The 13,696-nt window shown below is 38.1% G+C and overlaps 1 protein-coding gene across 7 annotated transcripts in view; it reads left to right on the top strand.

Moving 5' to 3' along the window:
• The window catches only part of LOC136010239 (ankyrin repeat and sterile alpha motif domain-containing protein 1B-like), a 443,611-nt gene extending 435,888 nt beyond the window's left edge, over window positions 1–7,723 (top strand). For 5 of the 7 annotated variants that reach the window (XM_065671159.1, XM_065671149.1, XM_065671131.1 and 2 more), the window contains 2 exons: window positions 5,184–5,351; window positions 6,531–7,723. In XM_065671159.1, the coding sequence (XP_065527231.1) occupies window positions 5,184–5,351; window positions 6,531–6,641 (279 nt within the window). In that variant the 3' untranslated portion in view covers window positions 6,642–7,723. The remainder of the gene's footprint in view (window positions 1–5,183; window positions 5,352–6,530) is intronic. The other 2 variants (XM_065671169.1, XM_065671139.1) reach the window with 1 other exon arrangement.
• Window positions 7,724–13,696: the final 5,973 nt, after the last annotated feature.

Raw genomic sequence — 13,696 nt, 5'->3', positions numbered from 1 at the left:
TGTTCTGCTCTGCTCTCCTCTCTGTCACGTCAGTTGGAGTTTTAGCTTAAATAATGCAGATGCAGAATTTGGGAAAATTTTATTTTAGCAACACATTTACCTTTGCGAAAAGATTGCCTTTGTTTTGAAAATAGCAAATGAATGCTTTAATCCTTTACTTCCTGGTTCAAATCTTCATGTCTAAAAATCTCAAAAATATTATTTCAGCAGAAGTCCTTCCAGCTCCTGATATTTTGTTGGAAAATGACTAAGTTCTTCCTACATTTATGCTTCTCAGGTGGTGATGCACAGGCTGATACTGTTTCAAGAAATCATGAACACATATCAGTTGTTAGTCACTCTTGCTGTTCCAGCTAAATTTGGTGAAATAAGTAGCGGCTCTGATTTTTTAGGACTAAGAGGACTTACTGTCCAAAACTTTCAGGAGTGCTTGCGCTCTGAGTTAAGCACAAGATAAATTCAAGATGCTATTAAAACTTTAAAATCATTCAATAGAAAAACATTTTAATATAGTATAATGTGCACGAAGTCTTGAAACATGCTTACAGGAATATAAATGCACTAAATCAAAGAGATTAGAGATGTCTGAACTGAGGTGTTTTGTTTGGGACTGGTGAAATAGTCAACACTGCAGAGCGACTGCTCTGAGAGAGTTTAAATAGTAAGATGTACAGAAAGGTAGGTTTGAAGGGATTTTAGCATTTTGGTGCTGTGCTTTTGCTGTTTAAATTCTCTGCTGACATTTTAGTGTCCACAGGGAGTAGAAAGAACTTCAAAATTTTGTTAAAAATAGAGACTGTGGTCAGTAAGATATTACGTTATATGCAGCTTTTAGCGATAAGTGAATCAGACTGATGGAGGTTATTATTTCTCCTGATCTATTTAAGTACTTGTTAATGCTTTCAATTTACTGCTGTTTCATTTATAGGCTTAATAATCAAGCACATAGACCCAGGTATAGTAGATGAAATTCATTTTCTTCTTGCTTGGCAAGGAAAGAATAGCTATCCAGGAATAATTGCAACATTTTATTCACTTCCTGTACCTTAAGAGGAGCATTTAATACCCCAAGTACTTTAGCTATTTTAAGCAATACGGAAACTTTAATGTCTAACTAACTGTCTTTACTTAGTTTTCTCTTGCAACATAATCCTTAGTCGGGTGTTACCTACTCAGATACTCTTTTTGTGTTGTTTTATTTCTCAGGATCTAGCACTTTTGTGCAAATATAAGCCCCCAAACCACTAGCTAGATATGCAGAATGCAAGCATACAGTACATTACATTTGCTGTTTAAAGTCTAAAATTTACGTTAGCCTGATCTTCCAGTTAGCTAATAGAAACAATCCTACCTGTTAGTCAATGGAGATAAGTCATATTAAGAAAAATAAGGTTTGAAACAGCAGAAATCCACAATAAAGTATAAAAAAGATTCATCTTAAATCATATATATTATGGTAATACAGTATATGCAATGGTACAAAAAGATTTTACTCTTTTAAGTCCTTCAGTTCCTCAAGAAATGTGGGCAAGAACAATTTTATTTTGCAGATAGGAAAGAATTTTATCATAGTGACATGTCAACCACTGATACATACAGTTTGGGAGTGACTGTACATGTAACTTGTCTACTCAGTGTTAGAATTCTATAATCAAAATTGAAAAAAAGTCAGAAAATTAAAGAATATTGAAGAGGACAAGGCTTGGGTGAAGAAAAGGATTTATTGTTCAGTATTTGAAATCTGTTTGAGTCTCGTTCACTTATAAGTGAAGGATTCCCTCTGGAGAAACAAATCATTGTCACAGTTCTTATGCTAAATTCTGGTTCTTAGAGGGAAGGCATCCGGAGTAATTTCCATCAGAGATTCCTGTATTGCCCAACGCACCTATGAATAGAACACAGCCGGCAGTAAAAAAGTCAGTTTAGATGTAAGAAAGCAATTGGGCATTGGAATAGGTTGTCTGAGATAAGGCAGATGAAGAATCCTGATTCAGACTTGCACCGGGGCACTACTGTAACATTACATGGCAAACAAAGGAGTTGACCTCAATTTCTCATCTCCCAGAAATTGTTGCTGAAGGGTGTTAGCTCACTCACTCTCCTTCTCTGCCGAGCTGATCATGGAGTAGGATTGCAGCATTCTCAGTAGCACCATGGTCCGAAAAGTTTTGCCTCCTTTCTAAGGAGCCTGGTGGAGTGCTGTAAAGGTCAATGTCTTCCTCAGTCAGACCAGCAGGTCTGCAACTTCTGTACTAAGCGTCTTTCAGGGAGGCAGATCTGTTTACTTCCTTTTGTACCACATGTAAAAAAGTCAAATAGTCTCCTCACTCCATCAGAATTTCTACAGCCGATTTTGTGGTTTGGTTTTCCACCCACATCCCCAAGGGACTCCTGCTCTTACCGCTCCAATAGAGCACCTGCAAGAATCCATACCAACTCTAATCCTCATGTTCTTCTCCCAGTACTTCAGGTGAGAAATTCCTCAAACCAAACTTACTTACTTCTGGGTGTTTTCAAAATACAATTTTTCAGATTTTTTTTTTTTTAATTTTACAAGGGACAATTTTAAAGCCCTCCTTGCCTCCACTTGAAGATTTCTCTTCATGAAGGCTCTACCGTAGTACACAGTGTATGAAATCTACGTACAAGTTCAGTTTACATTTCAAATACTGAACAGAACACTGGATGTTCTATTTTATTTGCTATATTTCAAATATTTATTAACCACAGAAACAGTTCCATGTTTCCTATGGCTTTCAGGCTCCAGGCAGGCCTGTTTTTTCATTTTACAGATTGCAGAAAGAAAATAAATCATAGTGGCTTCAGACGAGATGCAGGACCCAGACTGGATTTATGGCTCAGCATAGCAAACTCTGCTTGTCTCCACTCTTATCTCAAGAGCTTTCCAGGCCTGTGTCTCAGTGACATTTTTGTATGCCACACTGGATGGTGCATTTTCTCAGTCCCAGTAGTACTGCAGTCTGCATTTTCTTCAAGCCATTACTACACCCTGTCCTGTTGATGTATTCTTTAGCAATAGTAATAGCCACTGTAGACAATCCCATGGTGATCTATTACACTGCCTCATTGTCATGACAGCTGATTAAGATGCCTTTAGAATAATATCTTTGTCCTACTAATAGATGTGCTCCATTTTAAATATTATTATTATTATCATTTTTAACGATTATACTCTGTTGGTCTTAATTCCATAGCCAGCATTCTGCTAAAAGGCAGGGCACTTTATAATAGTCTCTTTAGTCTTTCATTTATTACTCCACAGGCAAACTGCATCCTCAGTGTTTCACCATCCTGGCCCGTCTCCATAATTTAAAGAGGAGATAATGCAGAGACTGCTGATATTAAATTAGACAGACATTTTTATTTGGGAAGCTATGAAACTTTGGTTAGCTTGCTGTTGTGTCCACAGTCATAGCAGCTGAGAGTATATCCCAGTGGAGGAGTATAACTTTTCTGTCTGACCTAACAGAACCCAGAGCTGGCACCTTCATAAGAAGTTCTTACAATGAGCTAAATATGCTGAATTTAGCCTCTACTATCGCAGTATACATGTGTGGTAACAAAAGGATGTAGATTTCTTCACTATTACTGTGAAATTGCAGTGTAGGACATGAAATAAAATGTCCTACATTTTACATTAACACATTAACTGTGTTTTGACAACTTAAGGGCAGATAGTGTGCTTCCAAGTGTCTTGTATTGCCTTCTGGCTTGTCGCAAACTCAACAGCTAGACTTGACTAGATAAACAGATACCTCATTTAAAATTATATCACAAATATGGGAATTTTAAGGGATCACCTAGTTCAAAGCAATGCAGGATTGCTTCCAACTATGGACTACGGAGGCTGAGGAAGGAGAAGATAAATTCTGAATTGCATCAAAGATGCATGAATTATTCTAAGGAGACCATAGGACATAAAGTAGCAAACCTGAAGGCTTGCATTTGCTTTGCAGGGGTTCAAAACTTTGTTGCAAATTGAGTAGCCTAGAAATAGGCTCTAGTAGGAGCCTAGAGGTAAATGTACCAAAACAAAGCCACAAACCTGAAAAAAAAAAATACCATAGAAATTCACTTGCAGTTTAGGTTAAGATCAGATTTGAAACTCACAGCTGCTCTTTCACTGATGTAAAACTGCTGAAAAACTGTTCGTACCGACCCCTTGGTTCCTCATTCACGCTTTATAAACCTTTCAACAGGTTTTGTTCCATATGAGAACTTAAAGTATTCCACCAATACCACTAAACCTGTCTTGGTCTCAAAAGCCTAACTTCTTTGGTCATACACAGTAACCTACACACACACTTACCAAGAGTATTCTGACATGCCAGTTTGAGCTCAAACATTTTTACTCTAGGGGGAAAAAGCCAACCACCACCTCCCAAAAAAAGAAACAAAACAAAACAAAACAACCCCCAGAAAAAAACCAGCAACTCCCAAAACATGAGAGGGTTTCCCCAGCACTTGAAACATGCATCTGACATAGAGCACTGACTTTCACGCATGCATAAGTGGACTGCATCTGTGGAGCACAGGGGGTTGGGCCTAGATGACCTTTGAAGCTCCTTTCCAACCCAAACCATTCTGTGATTCTATGTCACTTGCTTTTTGTCCTTTCGGAAGCAGCACATAAATGCTTTATCCTCTTCACATGCTGTTCAGTTGAGAGTGCAGCGCACCCCAAGGCAGGTGCCCAGGGAAGCAGCACATCAGGCTGCTGGTTCTGGAGGAGGACAGGTCAGCAGAGGAGTTCTGAAATAGAGCAAGGCTGAGTGTCAAACAGATGCAGTAGTGCAAGGTCGGTGGGATCTTCAGAGCAGCAGATACGGGGTGAGCTGAAAAGATGGCGATGAATGTACTTGTTCTAAAAAGAGATGACACACACTCACCCAATCCTGTTTTCATGCTTAGTGAGACAAGGTTTTCAAGGTTTTTAGAAATAATTACTTCCAGTACAATAAATTACATTTAGTTTAGTTTTAATCAATGAGAAATCAAATGACAGACATAAATATTAGCAAGACTAAGGAAGTCATTAGCAGCATGATTTTAATTATTTACATTACAAATCACTTCCTGTAGACAGTACTACTCCACTTCACGTATCTGATGATAATTCAGCCTCACTCTAATTTTAACTAACTGTTTTTGTCTTGTTTCAGAATTTAGCTTATGAAATCATCCTTACACTAGGACAAGCATTTGAGGTGGCGTATCAGCTTGCACTACAAGCACGAAAAGGGGGCCATTCTTCAACCCTCCCAGAAAGCTTTGAAAATAAACCCTCCAAACCTATTCCCAAACCACGTGTTAGTATTCGGAAGTCAGTGGTAAGTAAAAGGTACCTGTGCATGCAAAAATAACAAAATTCAGCTATACAGTTAAGAGTTGATATAGAAGCTGTAAAACATACGTGTTGAATGAGAAATGCTGCATGTCTCAGTTGTGCCTTCTCTGCTCATCAGCTGGTGGGGTTGTGTCACTGCAGCCCAGGTAGCCATTTCAAACAACTGCCCATTTCAGATCCTTCCAGATGTGGCTTGGCTCTTTTAGTAATTACAGAGCTTTAACTGATTCAGTCTACTTCCAATGTATTGCGACATTTTTAAGAACTGAGGGTCACAGCCAATGCATACAGCTAAAGCTCTGAGGTTCCATGGGCTTTCCTGATCTCCTGTCGAGAAATAAAACCTGCACCAAACTGGATTGGTACACAGTTGCTGCATATGTATCCTAACCAAATTACAAATCCAAATCAATTTACAATTTTCTTATCAATCAGACCAAGCAACTTCTTTTCTTACCTTTTTTGTTTAATTTTTTGCCTCTTGGCTGACCTTCCTGTTCCAAAACTGGGATTTAATAGACTTTTTCAGTAGTTTCTCTGGAATCCCAAGCTCCTAAGAATCCAAGCTCATGGCAGCCTACATATTAATTGCCTTTAAAGTGCCCTCCTGAGGTGTATAGATGACAGAGAAATATTCTTTTATGGTAGAGTTTAAAAACAATTACTAAATACATTATGAATTATGAATACAGGCATAAGGTGATTTGGGAGGGAAAAGGCAAAAGATTACTGCAAACTGTATCATATTCACTGGTTATAAAATGAAAACCATACTCTCTGATATTTAATGATTGGTTGAGAGGAAAGGGAAAATAAGTGTGACTGTAGACTTTTGTCACCCATTACCACAGAAACTTCCTCCATAAAATTTTAAGATAGAACATTTCCTGATATCATCAACTGTCTCAGTAGCAAAAGGACTTCTCAGGGTCAAGCATGGCTTTAATAAACTATGATGCCCTATAGCTCGGGGGTACACATACCTCCGATCTAAATAGGAAAAAGAGGGCAGCTGTGGGTACATGGGAGTGTAGACCACCACACTTGCTGCTGTAGGACATTGTTGATACAGGATTTGTTCTGTGTTCTATTAGTCCAAAGAAAAAACTTTGCCAGAAATGCTGTGCACAGAGATGGTAACCCTGTATGTTTGCATTTAAAGCAGATAGATCCATCCGAACAAAAGACTCTTGCGAATCTACCATGGATTGTTGAACCTGGACAAGAGGCCAAAAGAGGCATTAATACCAAGTATGAAACTACAATTTTCTGATACAAAACTGTCCCCCCTTCCTTGTTGTGCCTTGCACGCCAAGCAGTCACAGCACAGCCTTTCCTTTATGGCAACGTTTCAATCCAGCAGAGAGGAAGACTGCACTGTATGAGTGGCCTTGTAACTAACAAAAAAGGCTGACAGTCATTTCTGGTGATGTTCTTCTTCCTGCAGCACTGACAGAAGAATGACACTATATGAAGACTTTTAAAATTACAGTCCACAAGAGGAGTGAGAAACCTTATTTTTCACGCAGTTCTCCCTTGTGACGCTGCCACAGTGCTTTCTTTGGTTTCTTATTTTAGAATTCTACTTTTTAAGAAATGAAATAAAAAAACAGAAGGTCTCTAAACTAACACTAATGCTGCCTATGAGTAGAATATTTGATTGGTTTTTTATTTAAATCTTGGCAGTTTTTAATTGAAATAGAACCAGAATTAATAAATAGAGTATCTGTGAAACCACTGAATTCATTAATAATTACTGTGTTGAATAAAGAACTTATTCAAGTGACAAGAAATTAGGGACCCTGATTTCTGTATGCGCTGGTTTTATATGTAATCATTGGTGTCCTTTGATCCTCTACAGAAATAGGAACTTCTTGCATTGTAACAAAGGATCAGAGTTTTACGAATGGTTAGAAAAAGGTATTAATAATACACAGAAAACATTTAGTAGATATTTTTATGGAAGAGAAGTACTATAGGAAAACATATGAATATTTATGGAAGGAAGCCAGATTAATTATGACAAATATTGTTTATTTTAAAGTTAAGCAAACCACTGCTATTGCAGCACTATGAAAAATGTAAAAGTTGTAGCATCAGTGCACTGGATGTTCCATGTGATCGGCCCAGAATGAAAGTGGAATGGTCGTTCTACTACACCTACATATAGTTTATGCAGTTCAACATTGCTATAGCCATGAATTCTGCTAGTATTTTTAAAAAATAATCTCAGTGGTTCTAAATAAAGTCAAAACCATGGATTTTTGCTATCAAGATTTCTGTCACAGAAAGCTTGTTTGGAAGCGTGTTGATAAAATTCTACTGCAAAAACATTTTCTAAGTAAAAATAGCGAGAAAAAGAAAAAAATTCCAAAGTAATAAAAACGTTTTCATGGAACAAAACAGTTAAGCATTTGCTTAATATTTGATTAAATAAGATTTACTTACCTTTTCTTTGAAGTGTTTTAAGTTTTTTAATGTCTGTGGAGTATTTGTATAATACCATGATGTATATTTATGTAGAACTGAAATTATAACAGTAAAAATATCACTATAGGAGAAAAATGACATTTTAATGTATACTGTTCTATCCAGTCAAATTGTGAATCATTTTGAAGTTCATTATAGAGATATTGATAAATTGTGTGGTTGTCTTATTGTTTTTTTAATTATTATTTCATATCCAGCTGAGGTTTTCAGTTAGAATCATCAGTTGGTAAATTCCAAAAAATGGATAATCGAACTTGGTTTAAACCTGATCATTGTATATGGTTTAGTTAAACCTAATCATAGCGCTGAGTGATGACATACTTTTAATACAGTATTCAATTTACTTGAACAAAATAGTTCCGTGTACATATTTTTGCCTATTCACTGTTGATATGTACGTAGTCAACTGACAGTAAAAAAATAACACTAAAAATATGGTACCAAAAGGAAAATTGTATAGGAGAACAGTAAATAGTAGCCTCACTGCAACAAATACTTATGTAAATATGCTTGGGCTTCCAGTTATAAATTTTGTAATTTTGTCATTTATTTATATCCTATAAAAGCACACGAAATAAAATGAAGTTGTACAGTCCCAGTGCTTTGTGCATCATTTCCTCATGGCTAAAGGAAATAAGGCGCCTGATCTAAAGGATACTGACATCAGTGAAAGGTCCTCCCCTCTCCTTTCCCTGCTTTCACTGGACTTTGAATCTTGTCCTGTGAAAACCCAAGCATTGCTATGGAGACAGTTTTGGTTCAGAATTCAGATTTTGTTTACAGATGGCAGGTACTTCATACTTTAAAGTCCTTAATTAACTAACTGGGTCTTTGGTACACTACTGAACTGCTGACTTACCATGTTTAATCACACTCTATAAAGACTCACATAGGGAGTTACGTTAAAACACATTCACTTTAGGCACCAAAAGTACAAAGTCGCCAGATTTTCAGGCTGTGAAACTGGGGCACCTCTTATGTAGCTGAGTGACCCCTAAAGCTAAGGGATGAGACAGGAGCTGCAGCACAACTCTTAAGTAGATGTAAGGGAAAGGAGTGAAGAACAGGAAGAACTGGCAACTTGCCGGAATTTGATCAAGGCTTATCAAAGAGATGTCAAGCAGGCAAGATGGCACAGTAAGCAGCTGAACTTGTTTGGGAGAGAAAATTGGGGCAGAAGAGACTGAGGATGGCTAGTGAGACTGATGAAAGATGAGACAGATAAAAGACTGGTGGAGCAGGGAATGAATGCGAAGAGAAAATTTTGGGGACGCAGTGAGGCAGTGAAAAATTGGATCACCCACAGCAGGCATAAATTGAGACTGGAACGGAGAATTAACAGGTACAAGTCACTTTTGTACTTGCAGAAACCTGAGATTTTAGAGGGAAACATTTCCCTCACCAGTTGACACAGCTGCAAGCCAGATGAAGTCCATGGGGTCCTTTCTGGCATGGGCAGTGATTTCTTCAGATCCAAAGAAACTCCTACAAACCTGCACTAAGCCCAGAGCAGTTACCACTTGATCTTTAGTCTTTTTTGGTAAAGGTGACTTTCCATTCGATTTCCTATTGTGCTGGAAGTGTACAGTAAGGGGACAATGAAGATACCTTAAGAGTGAAGGTATGGAAAAAGCCAGACATCTCCAAAAGATCAGAAAATGAGGAAATTTGCTATTTTTGACCTCGACACTCAAGGTAAGAGGGAAGCAGAGGCAGTCAAGGAGAGTGTGTGAAGAAAGGGAACATCTGGATGTTGCAAAACCAGGAGTTAATTGCAACAACTGCCTTACAGTGGGAGGTTCGAGAACAGGCAAGAGAGATGATACAGAAGTAGGTTGTGTTTGATATTGAGAAATAAGGAAGTTGGAATCAAAGCGAGGTAAGTGTGGGTAACAAAGGATTTTGAGAATTATTTGGGTAGTGAGGTCTCTAATATGCAATGTAGAAAAGCTGCTGGGAAAAAAGCTTAAAGACTGGAGAAACTCCAGTGGGAATTTTCTGTGGTGGACATAGAGGGTTTCCTAAAGCAGATGTTGCATTTCAGACTCAACATAGTGACTCCTCCAGCCTGGTCCGGTGTTTATTAATAGCCAGAAGAGCTACAGCTGTCAGGAAAAGACACTCAGCATGTCTGGTTCTGGCATTCCGCCAATAAGTTTAAGAGAGGCTGCCTCTCCTGCAGAACAACAGTGTTACACATGCCTTGCAGTTTGAAGCCCACACCTCAGCATCAGAAACTGGCAAGGCCACAAAATTACCATTGAGAAGAGAATTATCAGGTCATGAAAAGGGTTGTGCCCATCCTTTTGAAAAGAAAGCAGCATACTAGACAACTAATAAACTTTCACATCCAACTGTGATAGTTCATAGCTTCCATCCTAGGTTAAAATAGGCAGTTTGTGCCATGTGCAGAACTGTCATTTAATTTTGCCCTAGATTTCTTTCAGTATGTGTTGTTTAGCTGTCCTGCTTCACGCTTCACTGGAAGATGATGTCTTAAGTTGTCATCAAGACAACAGTCTAGAAATAGTAACTTCGACTGTGCCCAAACTACCAGCCCAAAGAACGATTGACTCTATGGAGGAACTGTGTGGCAGTAACAAGCATGTATGTGAAAGACATGGCATAAGAATTAGAGACACTAGATGGTGGGCACTTACCCACCCACTCAGTAGAGATATCCATTATCTCATGAAAAAGACCAGCTGAGGGGAGCCGGATTAAAAAAGGGCTCTTAATTTGCTGGAAATATTGACAGGATTTTCAGCTCACTGGAAGGCACCAGGGGATAATGCTCAGGCTTCTACTGAAAAGCTCCACAACTGTTTAGTTCTCCATAACTTCTTTAAGTGAACCAACTTCGTCACTGAACTAGCAAACTTTGACTATACTACTATAAAGTCCACTTTTAAATACATTGGTTCTAGTTAATTTTCACACCTGTGAGCTGATAACCCAAGCTAGACAGAGGCTGACCACAAGCTCAGCCAGCTGAAACAAACACACAAGACTGAATTGCAGTCAGAGTTCACACTAGGACATAGATTTGGTGGATGATATCCTTCCTACTGACTGGACAGTCACACTCATCCTCATTACAAACCTGAATGCAACCAGCCCAAACACTGCTGTTCTACTGAAAAGGCAGAAAAGGCAAGGAAAAGGGCTATGGCTTTCACCTTTCAGGAAAGATGTGCTGCAAATGCAGAAATGGGAAACGGCACCTTCTTGCCTGGCACAATACCATAAGGAAATTTCTCTTCAGTCCTACTTTATATGCATTTGCTAGTAGCACATCTTTTACCCTTCCACTGCGGAAGTCAGGTACGTAAATATCTTTGAGAATGTGGGTCCGGGTGAAGTGGAAACAACTACACAGATGAAAATGCCATCGGATATGTAAATGAAACAAAAATTCTCTCTACTCTTGCCACCAAGAGCTTGGAAAAGAAAACTATCTTTGTATCAATCTAAAAAGCTGAATTCAAAATACTTTACAAAAGCTTTATATAAAAAGCAAAGCTTAGACAGAAATGGGGGCCTTAGACTTCTTCCAAAAACATGGAAAATACATCTCAGATTTAACATCATAAGCTGACTTAATTGTAAGATACAAACTTTTTTAGGATATTTTTAGAACATGGCAAATCCTATCTTCAAGTCATTAGAAGAACTGCTCAAATTCTCCAGATCCTCTTCCAATGTATTATAATAATAAAATCCTATTAAAAACCAAAAATTCGCACACAACCTTAAAGATGGGTCAGTGCTTGAGAGAACATGTCCAAATTTCAAGGCAGTATATTCATTATCATCTTTTCTAAACATGTAATAAAGAATACAGAAAGAGTGAGACAAAGGAAATGGAAATATGCTTAGAACAGAGAATACCTAAAGAGCATTAACTTTATCCTATAGTGACACCATGAGGAAAAAAGAAATAGACTACACTAATTTCACAAATGCATAAGATGCAGTGCAGCCTTCATTCTTCTGCTTGTAATTGTTGGATAATGATAGTTGCCAGGCTCCCGAATTAAGGGCTTGAGCATGTCTCTAAGCAAAAATATCCTAATGAATATAATTGAGGGTAGCACTACTTATTTCTTTAATTTATGTTGCAAAGATTAGTAGTATTTTTTTAAGTAAGCTATATATGCCTACACTATTCTATACAGTCTGGAATATATCAGTGATGAATTAGGTGAAAATTCTTTACTGGAATTGAATGAATCTACTGAGGCCTCCAAGTATCTGGGAATGCTGCGCGTGAGCAGAGGTTAATATGAAAAGACGTTAGATCAATCGTCATGGCCATGTCTCTGTCACAGCTGCTACATTTCACTCAGCTACACTTATGTAAAGCTTCAAGAATTACCTAGGCTAAATACCTCAAAAACCTGGGAAATTAAACCGATTACTACAAGAAGTAGTAAAGAAAAGAGAGTACAAAGGTGCCATCAGTGTCCCCAGCCTCTGATGTGGCAGGAAAGCCCTCAGGTGAAAAGTATTTAAGTAATTCCAGCTGGTGATACACAGCCCATCCTCCTATAATACAGAAACAGATGGAGTAAAACATCCCTGCCAATCTGACTTAGGCAAACCTATTTCCCAGACAGAAGTCTAGTCACTATATGACAATCTACAAGGAAACTGCACCAGGAAAACAAAACGTATTTCACCTGAAGGCATAGATCACCTGTGTGCAGTGCTGCACTTCCTAAAGCAGCTAATCTCATAGACTCATAGAACAGTTTGGGTTGGAAGGGACTTAAAAGCCCATCCAGTTCCAATTCCCCATCATGGGCAGGGACACCTTCCCCTAGAGCAGGCTTGAACACTGCCAGGGATGGAGCGGCCACAGCTTCTCTGGGTAACCTGTGCCAGTCAGTGTCTCACCACAAAGAACACAAACCCACAACAACCAGCAATACCTAGAAACATTCTGTGATGTTCAGGATAGACTCTCCCATATAACCTTAAATCTGCCATTCCACTGTTTCAGTCAGGACTGACTTCAGGTCAATAGTTGCCTTTGCCACCTCTTTCAAAACACCATAATTACCATATTCACAATCCTTCAGAAATTTTTCATTTTTTCAAGGTGTGATTCAAAGGACACTTCATCTTATCCATCCTGGATGTTTGGCTATTTATTGCTTGGACTTGCCAATTCAAAATTCTTTAGTTTGAAAAAATGCATCCTTGCCCCTGTTAAGATTATAAATTTCCTATCCCTGTGATTAATATATTCCAAATATATTATCTTTCCAACATCATATTTCATAACTGTGTCACTGTGATCAATGAAATAAGCTGCTTTTTGTTAACTGCATAGGTTTAATACAAATGACCTCTCATTTACTTTGTTTACTGATATTTCATTCATTGGTGTACAAACCCCTATCAGTTGCTTTTATACTTTACTTTCCAATCTGCAATCTAAAATATCATAACCATCCCCTAACATATTTATCTATGTTTCACTGCATCTTTTACACCTCTTTTTAATGAATGTCATGTAAGATAGCATCTTGTTCAGCAGGTTTGGGGGTTTCATGTCTTCAGCAAGAAGAGGGGTTCACATCTGTGGAACTGTAACTCCTTGGACCCTTTTCAATGATTCCCAGCTTGGAACACATCCTACATTACATCTATGTTCCCATCTATGTCAAAAATAGTTTTGCTGGAATAATTCCAAATCTGTAACTCCCTGATCAAGGTGATAGCCTGTTATATGAGGAATATGCAAACAATGCACAAATCAGTGACACTTGAAAAACTGCTAATCTTTACACCTTGAATTTAATTTCATAATTTGATTTCATAATCAAAATT

This window comes from Lathamus discolor, chromosome 1, assembly GCF_037157495.1.
Source record: "Lathamus discolor isolate bLatDis1 chromosome 1, bLatDis1.hap1, whole genome shotgun sequence".
Taxonomy (NCBI): Eukaryota; Metazoa; Chordata; class Aves; order Psittaciformes; family Psittacidae; genus Lathamus; species Lathamus discolor.
The sequence above is the reverse complement of the archived record's forward strand: the minus strand, read 5'-3'. Positions and strand labels throughout refer to the sequence as shown.